This window comes from Epinephelus lanceolatus, chromosome 5 (assembly GCF_041903045.1).
Source record: "Epinephelus lanceolatus isolate andai-2023 chromosome 5, ASM4190304v1, whole genome shotgun sequence".
NCBI classification, from domain to species: Eukaryota; Metazoa; Chordata; class Actinopteri; order Perciformes; family Serranidae; genus Epinephelus; species Epinephelus lanceolatus.
The window spans coordinates 36,457,037-36,474,028 of record NC_135738.1 but is presented as its reverse complement, the minus strand read 5'-3'; the positions used below and the strand labels follow the sequence as shown (position 1 = coordinate 36,474,028).

The 16,992-nt window shown below is 40.3% G+C and overlaps 1 protein-coding gene across 2 annotated transcripts in view; it reads left to right on the top strand.

The window, feature by feature from the left end:
- LOC117262088 (uncharacterized) overlaps positions 1–15,490 on the top strand; it is a 94,483-nt gene extending 78,993 nt beyond the window's left edge. For both annotated transcript variants that reach the window (XM_033634764.2, XM_033634765.2), the window contains one exon: positions 14,907–15,490. In XM_033634764.2, coding sequence (XP_033490655.1) covers positions 14,907–14,973 — 67 coding nt within the window. In that variant the 3' untranslated portion in view covers positions 14,974–15,490. The remainder of the gene's footprint in view (positions 1–14,906) is intronic.
- Positions 15,491–16,992: the final 1,502 nt, after the last annotated feature.

The window sequence follows — 16,992 nt, the reverse complement described above, 5'->3', positions numbered from 1 at the left end:
AATGCTTTTAAGTCCCCTTTTCATTTTGTCCTGTCATCTGTGTCATACACGCATGTTAACAGCATTGCAACAGACAGGTTGGCAGGCAGGAAAACATTTTTCCAAGTGCGAATCACAGTGCCAATTATGACTGACACACTGCCAGGTAACTAGCTCAACCAGTATTCTGCCGGTCACAGAGACACACAAACACAGTCTTTTACTCCAGGAACACACATTTACACTGTTACGTAATAATTATTTTTATTTTAATGCTTTGTGTCATGTATTTTCTGTCTTGCATGTTTTTACAATTTGTTTTTTAACTGTAAGTTGCATGTATTCATATTAAACTTTTTCATTATATGAGACGCACCTTTGTGGACACACAGACAAAGAGAAGCACACACACATCATCTCTCTTTGGCATCGTCTCACAGAAACAGGGTGTGTAAGGTTTCTTAATTATATCTAACTATGACATGGCTCACTTACCAAAGTATGTAAAAGGATTTCTTTTTAATCACTTTCGTATTATATTATAATAAGACAAATATACTCAGGAGACATAACAGCTTGTAATTTTGATCCCTGCCTTAGGAATTATGTGGATAAGCAGTGCTGGCTTAAAAATCTATATCTGGCTGCATTATGTCTTATGAATCTTGTATATGTACAGGGCTCATGATTAACATGTAAGAGTGGATGCCAGGTGCGTTTAGTTGCGTAACTGAAAATATGGTTTTAATTTTGAGTAATTTAGATACTGCACAGTTAAATTTAAGCTTATTAATGAAAATGATCCAGCAGAGGAGTTAAGGATGTAAAGTGTTCCTCATTTTTAAGAACATAAGTGTTGACAAGTTTTATAAGGCTCTTTGGGTTGGTGCCACTAATCTTGGGAATGGCGATGTTCATCGGCCCGGCATTGGGTGTGCCAGCTCTTGGAGCCTCAACCTCATTATGTTGTTGAGCTGCCAGCTCGTGTTGCTTCGAGTGCCAGTGCTTGTCCAGCCTTGTGGTTCTCCAGCTCAAACATACTGTGATGTTGGCGGGTTAGTCGAACTTTTTGCCCTACAACAACATAATTTGCTTCGTCTTTGTCTCTAGAACAGATGCCTGTCAACGTGCAAGTAAGCACACCAGCGCACATTCAGTGTTGTTTGGTTCAGGTTCTGACTGCAACAGCAATATTTAGATATCATTAATGCAACAAATGTTAAAAACTATTACTACTACTAACTACTAATTATGTGTGTGCATGAGAGTGTGCATGTGTGAGTGTGTATATCTATCAGGCCCCTGGAACATCGCCAAGCTTTGAAGCCAATATTACATAGTGACCAATAGTGGAACAACAGTGGATACATTTTTTTTCTTTAGCGTCTCAACTTGCATGAAAAGTTTCACTATCCCCATTTAAGTTAGCAGAGGGCTAAACTAGAAGTTAGCCATTCAGACGGCGGAATTCTTTTATGTACTTGCTCTACAGGAGCCACGATGTGGAAAAATTGTGTAAATTCATGGCGTGGAAATTGAGCTTTTTTGGTTTCATGCGCCGCTGAGCAACTTTCCTAGGAATTAACGTATCCCACCTCCACTGCTGTATCCAGTTCTCTTTATACATCCATGATATCTGTCTGTCTGCAGCTAATCTCACAAACTACTGGACCAATCAGTCTAATATTTTGTGTGTACATTCATGGCTGTATGATTTTGTTCAGTCTGCCACACAACCTCTCACCACACAAGGAAAGCGGAGCATTATGTGTTAAAGGTCTAATTATAAACGACATGGATCAGTGATTTTGGGCTGTTTAAAATACTTTCATCCTCATAATTACATTGTATACAAATTTCACATACAGTGCCAGTTGATCTGCTCTGTACAACAGACTAGGTTTGTATTTTTCTTAGCTTCTGGGGAACTTCTGGAGCATAATGCGGCACGTCTGCAGAAATTACAAGAATTGTCTTAAGTGGCTGAGATCAGCCTGGGTGACTGCCTGGCGGACATCTGCACTGTGCTGGGTGCACTGTTCTGGATTATTTTGGAGTGCACTTTCTGCTGATTGCTGTCCCTATTCTTTACGTGTTAAAAAGTGGTCACCACACAACCAAAGGCTAAAAATGAAGAGCCAGTTTCTCAAAATGGTTGCCAATGGCAACCTGGCATTACTACTGACAACCTTGCATTACTATTGAACCCTGATATATGTGTATCTGTCCATGTGGGCAACAGTAGTGAAGGTTAAATAGTGGTTTGGCACCTGTGTGTGAGGACACTGATAAAGGTTGATCACTGTGTGCAGGGAACAGGATAAAGTCACTGACACAATTAGAGCCACAGTTTTTCCCACGTTACAGCAGAACATATGTTACCCCTGCAGCCTGTCAGAAGCTGGCTGTGTGTGTGTGTGTGTATGTGTATGTGTATGTGTATGTGTATGTGTGTGAGAGAGAGAGAGAGAGAGAGAGAGAGAGAGAGAGAGACACGATCTATCAGTGTGTTTTGAACTGACTCTAAGGAAAAAGAGCAAGCAATGTGTCCAATGTGTTCCCATTTGGGTTGCATGTGTGAGAGAGTTTGGGAGGTAAAAAGAAACGAAAACATGATTCATGTCTATGCGTACTGCATGAGCTTGTGTGTGTGTGTTTTGGAGTGTGTGTTGGCTGAAGCTTGTCACCTGATCCTCTGGTGTTGTAGGCTGTATGTTCAGCAGTGTGGGAGCCACTCTCCCATCCTGTACTCACCTCTCATCTCCTGTCCCTGGGGAGATGTTTGTGGACACATGTTTTATGTACATGCACACTCTTACACAAATCCATAATATATTTACATTAGAGACATTCAATATGTGACCATGTGTTTTGTAACCTGGTCGTTCATGTGTGTGATGTTGTGCCTTTGAGTTGTGCACGCTTCACGTGATAAAAACCCGATGCAAAAATAAACCTGGTTATAGCCACATGCATGAAAAATTCTTAATCAGGCAAACTAAAGCACGTGTATGGATACACACACACACACACACACACACACACACTTACACACCACCTCTACCATTGTTAAGGGAATTGTTAAGATGCAGGTGTAGTGGTGTTATGTAACAGGGTCGTGAGGATACAAGACGGATGAGTGATCAAACACACACACACACACACAGAGCTCATCCTATTTAAAGAAATAAAGGGACAGTGGAAGGCTTACTGCAGTGTTTTGTGCTTTAACCAGCCAAGTGACACCTTCATTCCCCTGACTACCACAAACAAATCAAGCTTCTGTCACTGTTTAATGCACCGTAGTTAAACATAAAAAGTCATAAAAAAAACCAAAAACAATATGTCCTTTTGTACTGCATAATATATATGCAATGCACTGTATTTAAAACATGTAAACACAAAAATATGGAGTTCCTTCTAAAAAGGCAAAACAAAATCATTACAAAAGTGACAGAAAAAAGATCAGAGCTCAATTAATTCATGAAATGCTGCCCTTGAATATATAGAATTTTATCTCACAGGACCACTACTCCATTTTGTTTCTAAAAATATTATTGCTACCTTTTTTTCATCTATGAATTTCATCAATGATATAATCAATGGGCAAGGCCAATTACTCCACAGTCAAGTGCACAGTGGTCGACCAGCTGCCACTGACAACATGTAAGATGAGCTGAACCCTCAGTTTAAGATAGCAGCATGTGTTTGACTGTGCCCCCGGGCTCTTCCCCCTGCATTTTTATTAGCATTTAAATACCATCAAGGTAGATGTTGAAGAAATGTGAAGCAAGGTGTAATACATTAAAGGGAAACTGCAATATTTTTTTAGCATGGTCCTACTGTATTATTTCTGTATCGCTGGATATGGTAAAAAATAGGGATGTCCCAGTATATCCTGTGAATGAACTATATTCTGTTAAGTGTTTATTATGGTCGTCTGCACCTAATTGTTTGGATTAGGCTACATTATATATTACTCTTATTGGCCTTTTGCTCATGGGGCTTTCTTTGCGTTTCAGTGGTGTGGTAGGTGTAGTTGTTATCAGTTCTTCACTGCTGTCTGTCGTCGTAGTGAAACACCATATGCCTTACATGACAATGAGTACTCATATCTTCGGTAATTAACATAAACAGTCTCATACAGAGTTTTACTCTTGTTTATGGGATACGGGTGTGGTGTTTCCCAAGGGCAGGCCCCTGCTCTTACAGACACACAGGAACTCAGTGGAGAGAAGACAAGACAGACTGTGGAAAGTTTAAAATGGCTGCACTTGTTGAGATTGTAGCCAGTTGTAGGGCAACCCTCCTTGAGCGTTTTTAATTTTTGCATAAATAATATTAAATGCTTATCTCTCAGTCTAAACACTGCTTCCATTGTAAACACAGAAACTAACCCCCTGGATTAGCTCTTGTAGCTAAATTCATATCTATCTGATGCTGAGGAAACTTGCCAGTTGACAGAGTGAGCTAACTACTAACTTCTCTGTGGGTTGCGAGTCCCTGTGAGTGTGTCTCTCTGGCTAGCTTATAGCTGCCACTTTGCTGTGCGCTTATTCGTCAGTTACTGCTAATACTGTGGAGACATCATTGCAGAAGCATAGCGCCCACCCTCCAGTTTCCACCTAGTTAACACCACTAGCTCTGTCAGCACCAGTGCACATATTTGCATTGTTAATTGAGTTAGCACCCTTAAGTGCTAGCCGTCAGTTAATTTTTTTCATTTATCACATGCAAACTTCACAGTTTATTTTAAATATTTATTGACAAAAAACAAGTTTGTAAGATAAGGTCGATTTTGCCCAGAAAAAGAAGATACTACTTTATTTATAACTTGTATTTATATTTTTATTTGTGTTCTTATAAAGACAGTGTATGATCTTTTCCATCTCATATGCAATGTAGTTATATTAAGCCACTATAATCTTTGGTACACCCTGTTCTTAAAACTTGTTGCTCAGTGTGACAGGCTCAACTGATGTGAAATGTTAATGGTCTGATAGATAATGATATTATCACTGCAGTATTTTGTCCAAGTGTTCAGTTCATTTTTGTCAGATTTCAGTAAATATGCATGCATGTTCTCCACTTTGTGTTGAGCACTGTTCTCTTGACACACTACACCACTGTAATCTTAATCATTCATGACATCACTCCAGATTTCCCAGCGATGCCCGGCTGTTGTTTGGTCTGTGTGTGTGTTTAAAGTTAACTGCCACTGCGGCAGGCTTTACCCTTGTCAATGATAACATTCTTCAGGTCACACATGAGTGAAAAAAGCAAGACTCACACTGATATCCCACACTGTGGTGTTTGTTTGATCAAAGATTCAGCCTCAAGACTCACGTAAACACACACACTATACATGTTGAAGAACGTGTTAACCTTAAGCCTGAATGGTTTGAAAGAGAAATACAATAGCAGAGGTGAATTAACTGTTTAAACTCCGGCTGAACTTTATTTGCCCTTTAGGTTTTGATGTATGTTATCTATAGTCTGTGGTCTAAATATCTGTTTTTGTTTCCAAGTCTTTTCATGTTTTGATTTATCAGTCCAAACCCAAGGTAACCTCCTGTTATACTGTAGCTCTTCTAATAAGTTATCATTATAGTCATTATATAGACTACTGGGATGTCTTAAGCTCCTTATTATAGTTTAAACCAATGTATTTTTACTTCAATTCAAACATGACCACCTTGGGTAAACCCTTATTATGCTTATCACATAATTATAGTAAAACGTGTACATGTATAAGCAGAGTTTAAAGAGTTAAGTGTACACTGAGAGGGGGTCAGCCTCAAGGCAGAGGTACAGTTTAAGTGAATGGCAGCTTTGGTCCACACCTTGCTGTTTATCTAGAAAGGTGAACAAAAGCTAACAGGTATAAATGTGAAAGTGAGTGAACCATGAATGGGCCACACCTCGCTGTTTTTCTAAAAGCTGAATGGAAAGTGTTCCCCCCATGCCTGCAGTGAAGGGAAGTGATAAATGGAATAGATTGAAAATAAATTGCTCTGTGAGGTACGCTTGCTGTTTTTCTTCCAGTATAACTAAGGGAACTGTCATTCCTCATAGAAAAAAAAAGGAAAATGTATAGGTTTTTAGATTTCACTAAGAAACGTGTCATAAATTGTTGCTCATCTACAGTCTTAATGAAAGAGTTGGTTTGAATGCTAAGTCCTTGCAGTAAATGGAAAAGGTCAAAGATAATGACTGTCAGGAAAAAAAGGCCTTCAAGGTTAAAGGTATCAAAGTGAATAGAGCCAGGATTAAAGGACAATGCAGAATCGAAGTCTTTTCATGCAAAGGGAATTAGGATGTTTTTGTGTAGATATTCATTCAGGATTTAAGGATTTATTTGTCTCATACTCATATTTCTCAGTGTGTGCAGTGAATTGCAATGGTGGCATACTCTAGAGAATTTCCTGAAAGGTTGATGTTTCAGTGTCTGTTTAGCAACTGCTGTCACATGTGTCAGCTTATAAGACACCTTTTTTTTTTCCCTCACATCTTTGTCAGCAAGTCCTGAACCCCAAGCAGTAGCAGGATTGCCCAGGTCACCCCAATAAATGTTGGTGTTGTACATTTCTGCAAACCATGGATACACTACATTTGTACGTTATTATTATGGAAACACAACACTGTGGTTAACATGTGGTTTGGTTTAGGTACAAAACCACTTTGTTATGGGGCACCCAGTAGCTCAGTGATAAGCACAGGCATCCCATGTACAAAGGCATTGTCCTTGCCGCAGTGGCCGTGGCCTTGATTCCATCCTGCAGCCCTTTGCTGCATGTCATCCCCTTTTCAGGCTTAACCCTGTCCTGTCTAATAAAGTAATACGTAGCCTGTCAAAAAGTTTAGCATGGTAAACATTATACTTGCTTTGTAGCACCATGTTAAACTTTCCAGGGTGAGCTTGTTGACATGCTGATGTTACTGTAGCAATTAGCTCAAGGTATCACTGTGCCATAGTCCAGTCCCACAGAGCCACCTGTATAGCTGTAGACTCTGTCATGTTTCATATATTTTTGTGTTTGTGGCAGTATCAGTAGCAGGGTAGTTTAAATGAAATAGAACAACTATTAGTTGGCATTAACAGCAGTTGCCATATTGACTGTACTGACAAAGGAGAGAGCATCAACTACAGAAACTCAAATACTATCAATGGAGCATCTCTTATCAAAAGAATCACATCTTTGTTTACCCAGTATGATAGTACAGGAAGTTCCCTCAGACTTTAAGAGTTCATTCAGTTAAGGGGGTAGGGAAATAAGTGAATGTGCTTCGAACGCCCCCATCTCCTTGTGTTTATGTAAGAGTCTGACAAAAGACTACCCTGAAGCTTCAAGTGTGGCAGTAATGGGAAAGGTAAAAATGAATTTGCTTGTCATGTTTGTATCTTATTGCAGACTTGATCAATAAGGTTTTGTCTGAAGGCCAAGAGGTTTAACATTGGAAATGTAGTAAAAGTAGAATTGAACACCATTACAGAGATCCTGTCAAGGGAACAGTGGGAACACTAAAAGATATCAACTCACTCTGTGCTTACCCTGATCTACATTTCATTTGCTTTGAATGAACTTCATGCTACAAGTCTTTAGTAACTTCCTCAGTACTTCCTATAGCCCGTATCTAAGATTGTATCTGATATATGCTCAGTCTTACAGTGAACACCTGCTGGGGACAGGATGAGGGTGATGGGGCTGTAAAGGTTGGTGGTGAATGATTGAGTCTATAGTCTCTCTTTGTGAAAGGCAGAGCTCGTGCTGAGTTGTCAAATGAACATATCCAGGTTAAATAAAAAGAACACAGGCCTGTTAGGAAAGTTGTGACAGAACATCAAAAAGAAACAGCCTCAGTGAGTTATCTAACTAACTTATAGGACCACTTCCCTCACACAGTCATTTACCTGTTGAACTGCCTTGCCCCCCTCTCAGAGGATGTTTGAGTTCAGCTCTCACCTTGGGTCATTTCCTCATTCATTTGTTGTGGCACTTGTTTGATAGTAAGTGATGTAAAGTTAGCATCCAGTTTCATCCTTTGATGTTTTTTGTAGCTGTCCAGAGTAAAGTCTGGGTACATTCAGAGCGTATTACAGATATTACAGACAAGATCTGCAAAAGGTAATTTCATAGGTAAAACACATTTTTGTGCATTGCCATTTGTCGTCAAGTATAAAAAGTATACTATACAGAGTGGTCGGTTGCTGTTTGTAAACACTCCCCAGCTAAAGTGAAAGTTAAAGCCAACTCCAGACTCACTCTCATTTGGCGTTTTCCCTTACTATATTTGCGTTTATTCAGCACTGTGTCTCTTGGATGCCTGCTGTTTACCGTCTGGCACCTGGTCACTACCTTTATATAAAGCCCCGACCTCACCTCAGCCCTGTGTGGGTACACACCCATAAAGGTCCCTAAACACAAGCCCCTTTTACACTGCCAGAGGGGCTGTTGAAGACTTGTGGGAGGAGCTGTTGATGATGCCACACATGCGACCCACTGGCGGTGGATAAACAGGAAACAGCTCATAGCAGGAATTAGTGAGCAGCTAATAGCAAGAGGGAAACGCAAACCTGACAGATACAGTAAAGATGAGCAACTCGGGAGACAAAGAATTGCGCGCCCTCCTTGCCCTCACAAACGAAGAGGCCATTAATCGTCAGATGACGGGAACAGTGAAGAACGGGCTGACTTACGAGAGAATTGCCAGTTGACTGACAAGCCGCGGCGTCCTTCCCACATCACTGTTTACGTCACACACTGAGCTACACGTTTTGTTACTTGCCCACGCCCCCCATTGCCCCGAAAAAGGCACATTCTGTATAAACAAAAGTAGGTAGGCGGCATTTTGCTGCACTACCCGATTTTGTTTTTATACTGCCAATGCTGAAAAAACTGATTGGGCTTTCCTGCAAATTTGCACAACTCCTAACTAAAAAGGGCTACAGAAAATAAGAAGAAAACAGTTTGTTATAATATAATTTCTTTTTAGGAAAATCCCAACTGATTGAGAACATTAACCACTAACAATTTTGGTAATTGTTTAAAGGAATACTTGATCTGCAGACTGACCAATGGTAAATCAGTTACTCACTGTGTGTTACTTTGAATTTGTGAAGAAAACATATTTTTTGTAAATGCCCTCAGTGAATAGAGAATCCAAAAAAGGTGCACATTCTTCTTGAACTGAATTTAGTAGGGGCCACGTTAAACAACAACAAAACTATATCAAATCATCCTTTTACAAACTCTCACACAACTCCTACAGTGTAATCCAATTCTCATTTATTCAGTCACTTGCTCAGTATTTTCAAGCACATGCATTTTGCTGAAACTTTATGATTTAAAACACTTCTGCCTGCTGGTAGTGCCCCGAGTTTGCCTCTGAGCTCCGTTTTAGCAGAGTTCAAACACACGCGTGTGCACAGGCGTGCTGCGCGGCCTAGCAGGAGACTGTTTGTATTGATGTGTTTAAAACAGTAATGTATCTAAATTTTTCAACACCTAAATGGATTGGCATTAAGTTTATATTTTCAGATGATGCATCCAAATGACTGTTTTTCTCATGCCACCATGAGATACACATTTTTGGTTTTGCGTGCAATGTCACAACACCTGGCAGATGGGTTGTAATGACATTTAGTACAAACATTCATGTTTGCCTCAGGATTTTCTGTGATAACTTTTTTTAATACTCCTTTTATCTACCTGTCATCAAGTCAAATTTTTTATGTAGCCCATATATTAGTATATGATTAGATACCTCTTATATGATATTGCCATCAGCCTCTGTTGTAGTTTTTGTTAAGTGCTAATTAGCAAATATTAGCATGTTGGCCCGCTAATCTAAGATTGTGAACATATTAAAAATTGCCTGCTAAACAACAGCATGTAAAGATACTGACATTAGCATTTAGCCCAAAGCTCTGTTTTGCTTAAGTGCATTAATGTCATTGTGAACTCAATATCTTATTGATTGGACTGTCGTTCAGATGATGACTGTTATAGATGTCACCCTAGGCTAACTTGTTATGAGCATTTTTCACTATCTTCAGAAATTCTATAGACGAAACTTCTACTGCTCAGCAGTCTCACCAATGTGGCATGGACAGGCTTCTGGTGCCACAGTGCAGGTATACATTGTTCCTCTGAGGTACATTGGACACTGGTGTCAGGTGTCACTGATGCATCTCTGTGCTGAGAACTTAGTTAGGGCCAAAAGAGCTGAGTAACTGAGCCCAGGTGTTGTGACTTGCTGAATCGTTTCAAATGGAATGGTTTTACTGGTGTTGCACATTAATGCTGCCTGAAAGTCTCTCTCCAGTTTCCTCCTTCTCCTTACAGTGTAATTGAATTTGAATTATGCATGCTTTATGTCTGCTGGAGCAGAGAGGTAATAATCACTTTCTTTGTTCATGTGTGTGTGTGCATGTATCTATACATGTGTATGCATGTGTAGAAACAGGAGCAACCTGAGCTCAGTTCAACGACTGATGTGCCTGGCTAACACTTTCCCATTACTGTACCTGACACACAATAGACTTTACGTGTGTGTGTGTGTGTGTGTGTGTGTGTGTGTGTGTGTGTGTGTGTGTGTGTGACCTGACTATGTTACTGCGCCACCTTTGTCTAAGTTATTCCCACCCCACGGTAGCGTGGTCCCAACTTGACACCCAGTCTAAATGTTTTAGCAGTTCCATTGTGGCTTCTTATGACTGGAAACTAGATTCACTCAGCAATTTTGTATGACAGGGGAGCATTACATTATTCTCCAAAATGGGACCAGTTGTGATCTCACGACTCATTGCGCTCATTTTTAGTTCAGGACCCTCTGAGTGACTGATGAATGGTATCATTGTCATTGTTTGACGGTCTAAGGTTTGGAGGATGTTTATAACAGATGCATTGCAGGTATGAACCACAACTTTAACCTCAGTGGTGTTCCATATCTCTGGTTTATGATTGTTATCACATGTTGTCACAGCCCAGAAACTAATCAGTTAAAAATATCTTGAAGCTGAAATGTGTACGAGTGCTTTCCTGTAAACAAGAAGGTTGGATTTTTGGGAGTGCCTCTCTTTATCTCTTGCATACTGTACAGCATACACGGATGTGCAATGAAAATACTGAGCCCTACTACACTGACCTGAGGCTGAACTTTTTTGTAAATGTGCTTCTTGTTTGGTTGGTTTAGCCTCTTCAGTCAGAAGAACGAGGAAGAACATCAATAAGCAAGGGTATGTTCGTGACAAAATGGGGGTTAGTCTAGGATCTGAACTTGGGACCTCTTACACCCAAAGCAAACATCATATCCCTTTCACTTAAAACTACATGTCAGCCTGCTGGTGTTGTCACAGAAAAGCTAGGAGATCACCAAAGTTAGTGGGGTTACTCCTCTGGGGATCATGAATGTTTGTACAACATTCTGTGCTTATACATAGAGTACATGTTGAGATATTTCATAGGATAAATGAAAACTTTGACCTGCCAGTGGTGCAACAGAAAAAGTCAGGAGATCACCAAAGTCACTAGGGTTTGTCCTCTGGCCCACTTAGATATCTGTACCAAATTTCATGACAACAGTAGGATTCACTCTCTGGGGACCATGAATGTCCAGATATTTTATTGTAGCCCAAAGTGGTGGACTGACCAACCAGCAGACAGACCGCTCAACAGTCCGACAGACATGGCCATCCCTAGAGTCATAGCATGGTTAAAATCCACCATTTGGTCACATTTGGAGTTACGTGCTGTAACCACTTCCGGGTGGATAACAGCCCTGTGCAGTGACTTCCCGGGGTCTTGTCACTGTGAGGTTGCCAGGCAACCAGCAAAGACGCTCTACAGAAGTACATGGATTGGTTAAAAGGCTGTTGTTCATCAAGAAATAGTTACTGTACCTAGCTCCTTGTAAAATCACACATTGTCATTTTTACATTTCTGTTTTTATAAAGATTAAACAATTATTAGTGAGCTTGAGAGGTGCTGGTGGACACATCTTTTATTTTTAACATACAGAGCCAGGCTAGTTCCCCTGCTTACCATTCTTTTTTCTCAGATAAGCTAACCGCCTCTGTTGCATACTTGACATACAGGCATGGTGTCAATCTTCTCATGCGTGCAACACTGTCAGATTACAACCAGTATTGTTTTTCAGTTAAATGCCCTTTTCATGCATTAGTGGGGGGTAATGTGAGAGTGATGGATGTGATGGCAGGAATGAAGGGGCTGAATAGAGATCAAAGGTAGATGTTGCAACAAGGGACGGTTATTGCTTACACAATCCTAGGTTCCCCCCTCAACAGAGGGAAACTGTATCTGCAACATGCCAATATGTGCACACGTGTACACACACTATACAGATCATTCCCCGTGCAGGTCCAGTGATTGTGTGAGAGCATTTCTATGTTCTGGTGACAAAGGTTTATTTTATTTGCTCTTGTTTAGTCTTGCTTGTGTGTGGGTGGCAAGGGATTTATTATTCTCCAACTGCTCTGTGTTGTTTTGGTTTTTTAAGCCGTATGTTGTCTTACTTTGGAACCATTCTGATCACTCTGAGAATTTGTTTCTTTGGGTATAAATGTTATTATTCGAGTTCATTTAAAGGCTGTGGACCGAATAGCATGGGGCCCACCTCACTGGTTGCTCCATAGGCTTGTGCTGCTTACTGGCAATGACTGACTTGGCCATACGCTTGTGTAATGTGGGGCCGGTGTCAAGGAGCACCATTCACATAGTGTCAATTCTTCCATTGAATTACCTCCACAGACTTGTATTGTGGGAAAGCCAGACTGAGCGCTGGCCCCAGTGAATGGTTGTTTACCATCAGGTTGGGTCTGTCTGCAACCACATGCAGCTAAAGCCACCGTAGCTAACCTGCTCAGGGTAATCGCTGCAAACTCACACTGACTCAAACACACAATGAAAATCAGGCCAATCAACACTGACTCAGTCAAACACACACTCAAGAAGGAATATATACACCCGCAGACACACTCATATCTCTCTTTCAAGCACATGTGCTCCCCCCTCACACACCCTCAAAACACAGTCTACGTCAGACATTTAATCCAAGGAATGGGAAGCAGTGTTTATGTCATGTGGAGTCAAGGCATGCTGGGCTGTAAGAGGTTGATGGAGCAGAGTAAAGTGGCACTGACAATAAAGATAAGGTTGCTTTGAGTACAAAAAGGGCGGTCATGTCCTGTGTAATGACCAGATTCAGGGGTCTGCAGCATGAATGGAGCTTTTTAAATACAAGGCACAGAGACTGGTCTGCTATGAAATGTTTTTATGTGAAAACTTTAAAGTCTTTTTGGAAGAGAAACAGAAACAACGAGAGAAGAGAAGGTGGCATCTGATATATCTCAGAGCTTACAACTGTATGGCTCCGATCAGACAGAAAGCGTTTTGCAAGTTGCAACACCGCAACGCCTTTTTAGTTGAAGCCTATCCTGAGTAGATAGTGTTCTTTTGCAGCTTGTAGCCACCTGATCACCTGTCCTTAACTTAATTGCTATTTTGCTGTGAAGTAAACTCACAGTTCTGTACCTTGAAATATGCATCAGAATGGAGACAGGCGAAGGGCACTTGCTCTGGCCCTGACTGAGGGTGAGAGGTTGTTCCCAAAAAGTATGTTGGACGCAGGAAAACAGACATCCATGTGGGTACGAGACCCTTTAGACAGAAGAGAAGTCACAGGGACTAGATTACGGATGGTTCAAGGCTTATTTTAGGATGAGTAGGGAACGTTACATTTGGGTGAATGTTACAACATAGTTTTGGCTCCAATTTTTCAGATATGTGTCGCAGCTTTTCCCATTGAGTTTAAGTTTTTTCAACACAAGGTGTTTAGGCAGCTCCTACAAAAATGCAAGGTGCTCAGCAACACAAAAGCAGTGAACAAAACGCATCAGTCTAATTGAAAACAAGTTCAAAATGTCTGCTTAAACATGTACTATCTACTTGGGGACCTATGTGTGTTTTCTTTCAGGAAGTTTGTATGTGATTCTACAGTATTGTTGTCTTCCTGATGGATTTGGTATAAAAACGTTAGGGTGTGTTCATGAATGTTTGTGGTTTATTGTGACTCAAGCACATTTCACCAAGTTGTTTGGTTTTGGCAGATGAGCAAAATGTCATATGAGCTCCTGAGAATGTGAATCTTGGCCCAGTTTGAGAAGAACTGTGTTATGGTTAGGATTGAGGATATCATCTGAAACAAATACAGGAAGCTAACCAATAAGTACATGAACCCAGGGAAATTTACAGTGGTTTGGAACAGTATGACCACCAGAAAGAGGAAATTACAAAAAAATTTATTAAAATAAACAAAATTGCTGTATTTATATTGGCCACCACATAGAAAATACAGTCAAGTCAATAAAATCACACTAACTGCTACAGCTGAGTGTAGCAGATTCAAGAACATATCGACTATGTTACTATTATTATTTGTGACTTAATATTTGTTACTGCACTGACTTGTCTGGAGCCTTGGGTTGCGAGAACCAGTTCAGAATTGAAACTCACTCCAAAGTATGCTAAAGTGGGGATTCACTGAGAACCCAGCTTCTTGATTCTGCTTATAGAGTCTTGAAAGTGGAGTGTTGATATACTGTGCTCCCATCCAGTCCGTCTAAGACACATTCCTGCAGTGTTGTGTAATAATGGGTTTTTGATGTGCACAGTTGTACTCATAACGTTTCTGTTTTTTTACTCAATGTGCCAACAATCCGAAACAGAATCCATAACCAGGATAAGCTGGACTTAGTGTTGAGTAGATTTTTTTTGTCAAGTTCCTGTTTCCAAGGTCAAAAATGAATGAAGCTGAAGATCAAAATGGATTCGATCTACACTATATCTGACCATATTTTCCTGCATCTCTTCTCTGAAACTATCCATATATTTGTCTTTCTCTGTCAGGGAGTTGTCATCCAGACATCAGACCAGCGTCCCATTCAGGAACACCAGAGAGTCCAAAATGATCTGACCCTGAAGAAGACAGAGGAACATGATGGAACAAGTGAAGTGATCAAACGCACATTAATAATATAATGTTTACATTATATATGAAGCCGCAATTGTTAATCATGTAAATCGGGTGATTTTATTTTATCTTTTATTTTTGATCTGGGACCAAATGGGTGACTAACTTACATAAGGAAACTATTAAACTGCAGCAAATGTCATGAGGGGACTCTGTGCAGGGTCCATATTGACATGAATCCAAACTGCAGGTCATCTAAAGTTGCTGCTCAGGTCCTGTAGGGTGCTGTTAAACCAGATTTCCACCAGAGTATCTTTATACTGCTTATGTTTTGAATACATAGATATGTGTGCGCATGCATGCAGTTGTGCATGTGCATGTAGCCCAGATCAATTTTGATACTACTTTGAACTACACTGGTGCTGTTTATTTTTCCAGTTGACCCATAAATGCTTAAACATGACTCTGTTTTTATTGTCTTACACAGTTGGCACTAATAAAATATTAATATTCATTTTAATGGTGACTTTTTATTTATTTAGGAGGATGTCTGTTCTGGACTGCAGAGCCGCTGCCTTAAGTGGGAGTGTGGTGACGTGTGTTTGTGTGTTTCTCTGTAATGAGTCAGTTCTTCACTGGGCTTCCAAAACCTCACTCATATCATGTAATTATCTGGGTTGGAACTTTCTCATATCAAATAAGTCACAGCTAGACGGTGCTGACGGTTCTCACAGTCTGTTCTGTTTATTACATTATAATAGAGTGAAAATGTTTTATGCTGTTGATATTCAAATGTCAGTTGGTGTTATCAGTTATACTCTAAGATAAAAAGGGTCTTTGGTTCAGACACTTTCAAAGACCACAATTTTCTGATAAGTGACATCTGGTGACCACGTAAATACCGACTGTCTTAGAGACAAGGATCAAAATAGCAGTGGCAATGACAACATTCCTAACCTGACCTAAAATGATTGCAGATGTTCAACTTTTCTGAGCATCTTGACAACTTCTGCTCCACATTGTTACATAAAGTCAACAGTTTCTGACTGATTAAATATAAGAGGTTCCAACTCATACCTGACGTAATTACGTGATGTGATTGTGGTTTTGGAGACAACATAAACGAGTCCTTGAAGTGCTCAGAAAAACAAAATCTGTTAACTCCATCAGCTGGTGAAGGCCACTCAGATACAATCAAAACTTCCAGAATAGCAAATAAACATGAACAGTGTAGCAGTGTATGCTTTGACCGTTGAGTGTGTGGAGTATCTTTGTGTGTGTGGCAGCTCACACTGACATCAGAACTCCCCAGTTCTTTCTTTTATTTTCCTTCAGTCAGTCTCATTTTCCTCACATTTCTGTATGGTTATGAAGTAGACACATATTTTTGCTTAAGTTTGAACACACACTGAAACATCCTCATCTCAGTTCGCACCACCTTGAGCAAAGTCCCATCTATTTGGCTCACTCAGCTCTGTCCATTGACTTTGAAAGCAGCGTGCCGCATCTAACATTCACTTTGTGCCCTGAACACCTTCAGAAAGGCCGTATGGATCATTTTAAAACACGGTCATTCTTTCGTCAGTGAAGGAATACCTCACCCCGTAAATGATCCCTTGTATGTCAATTACTCACCTTGTGTTACCTGGAATTTGTAAAGAAAGCGTTTTTCTTCCATGCCTTTGGTGAACGAAGAATTCAAAAAAGAGAAAGTTCGTGAAGTCATCAGTGAACGCCTTTAACATCGGCAAAACTATGACAAAACATCGGTTTACAAACTCTTGCACAACTCGTGCAGTACAATCCAAGTCTCATTTAACTAGTCATATGGTCAGTACTTCCCAAACAGACGGCCCTCTCTGACAGGGATCTGAACAGAAAGTAAACTCATCTATGCTCTCCTCAATGCAAGGCTCCATTGACAAAAACAGTCATTTTACCCTGCTGAACGCAGGAGCTGCCAGTCTACTGCTGCCTAGATCAGTTAGGTTGAGTGTTTTTGGTGTTTTAAAGGGTTAGTTT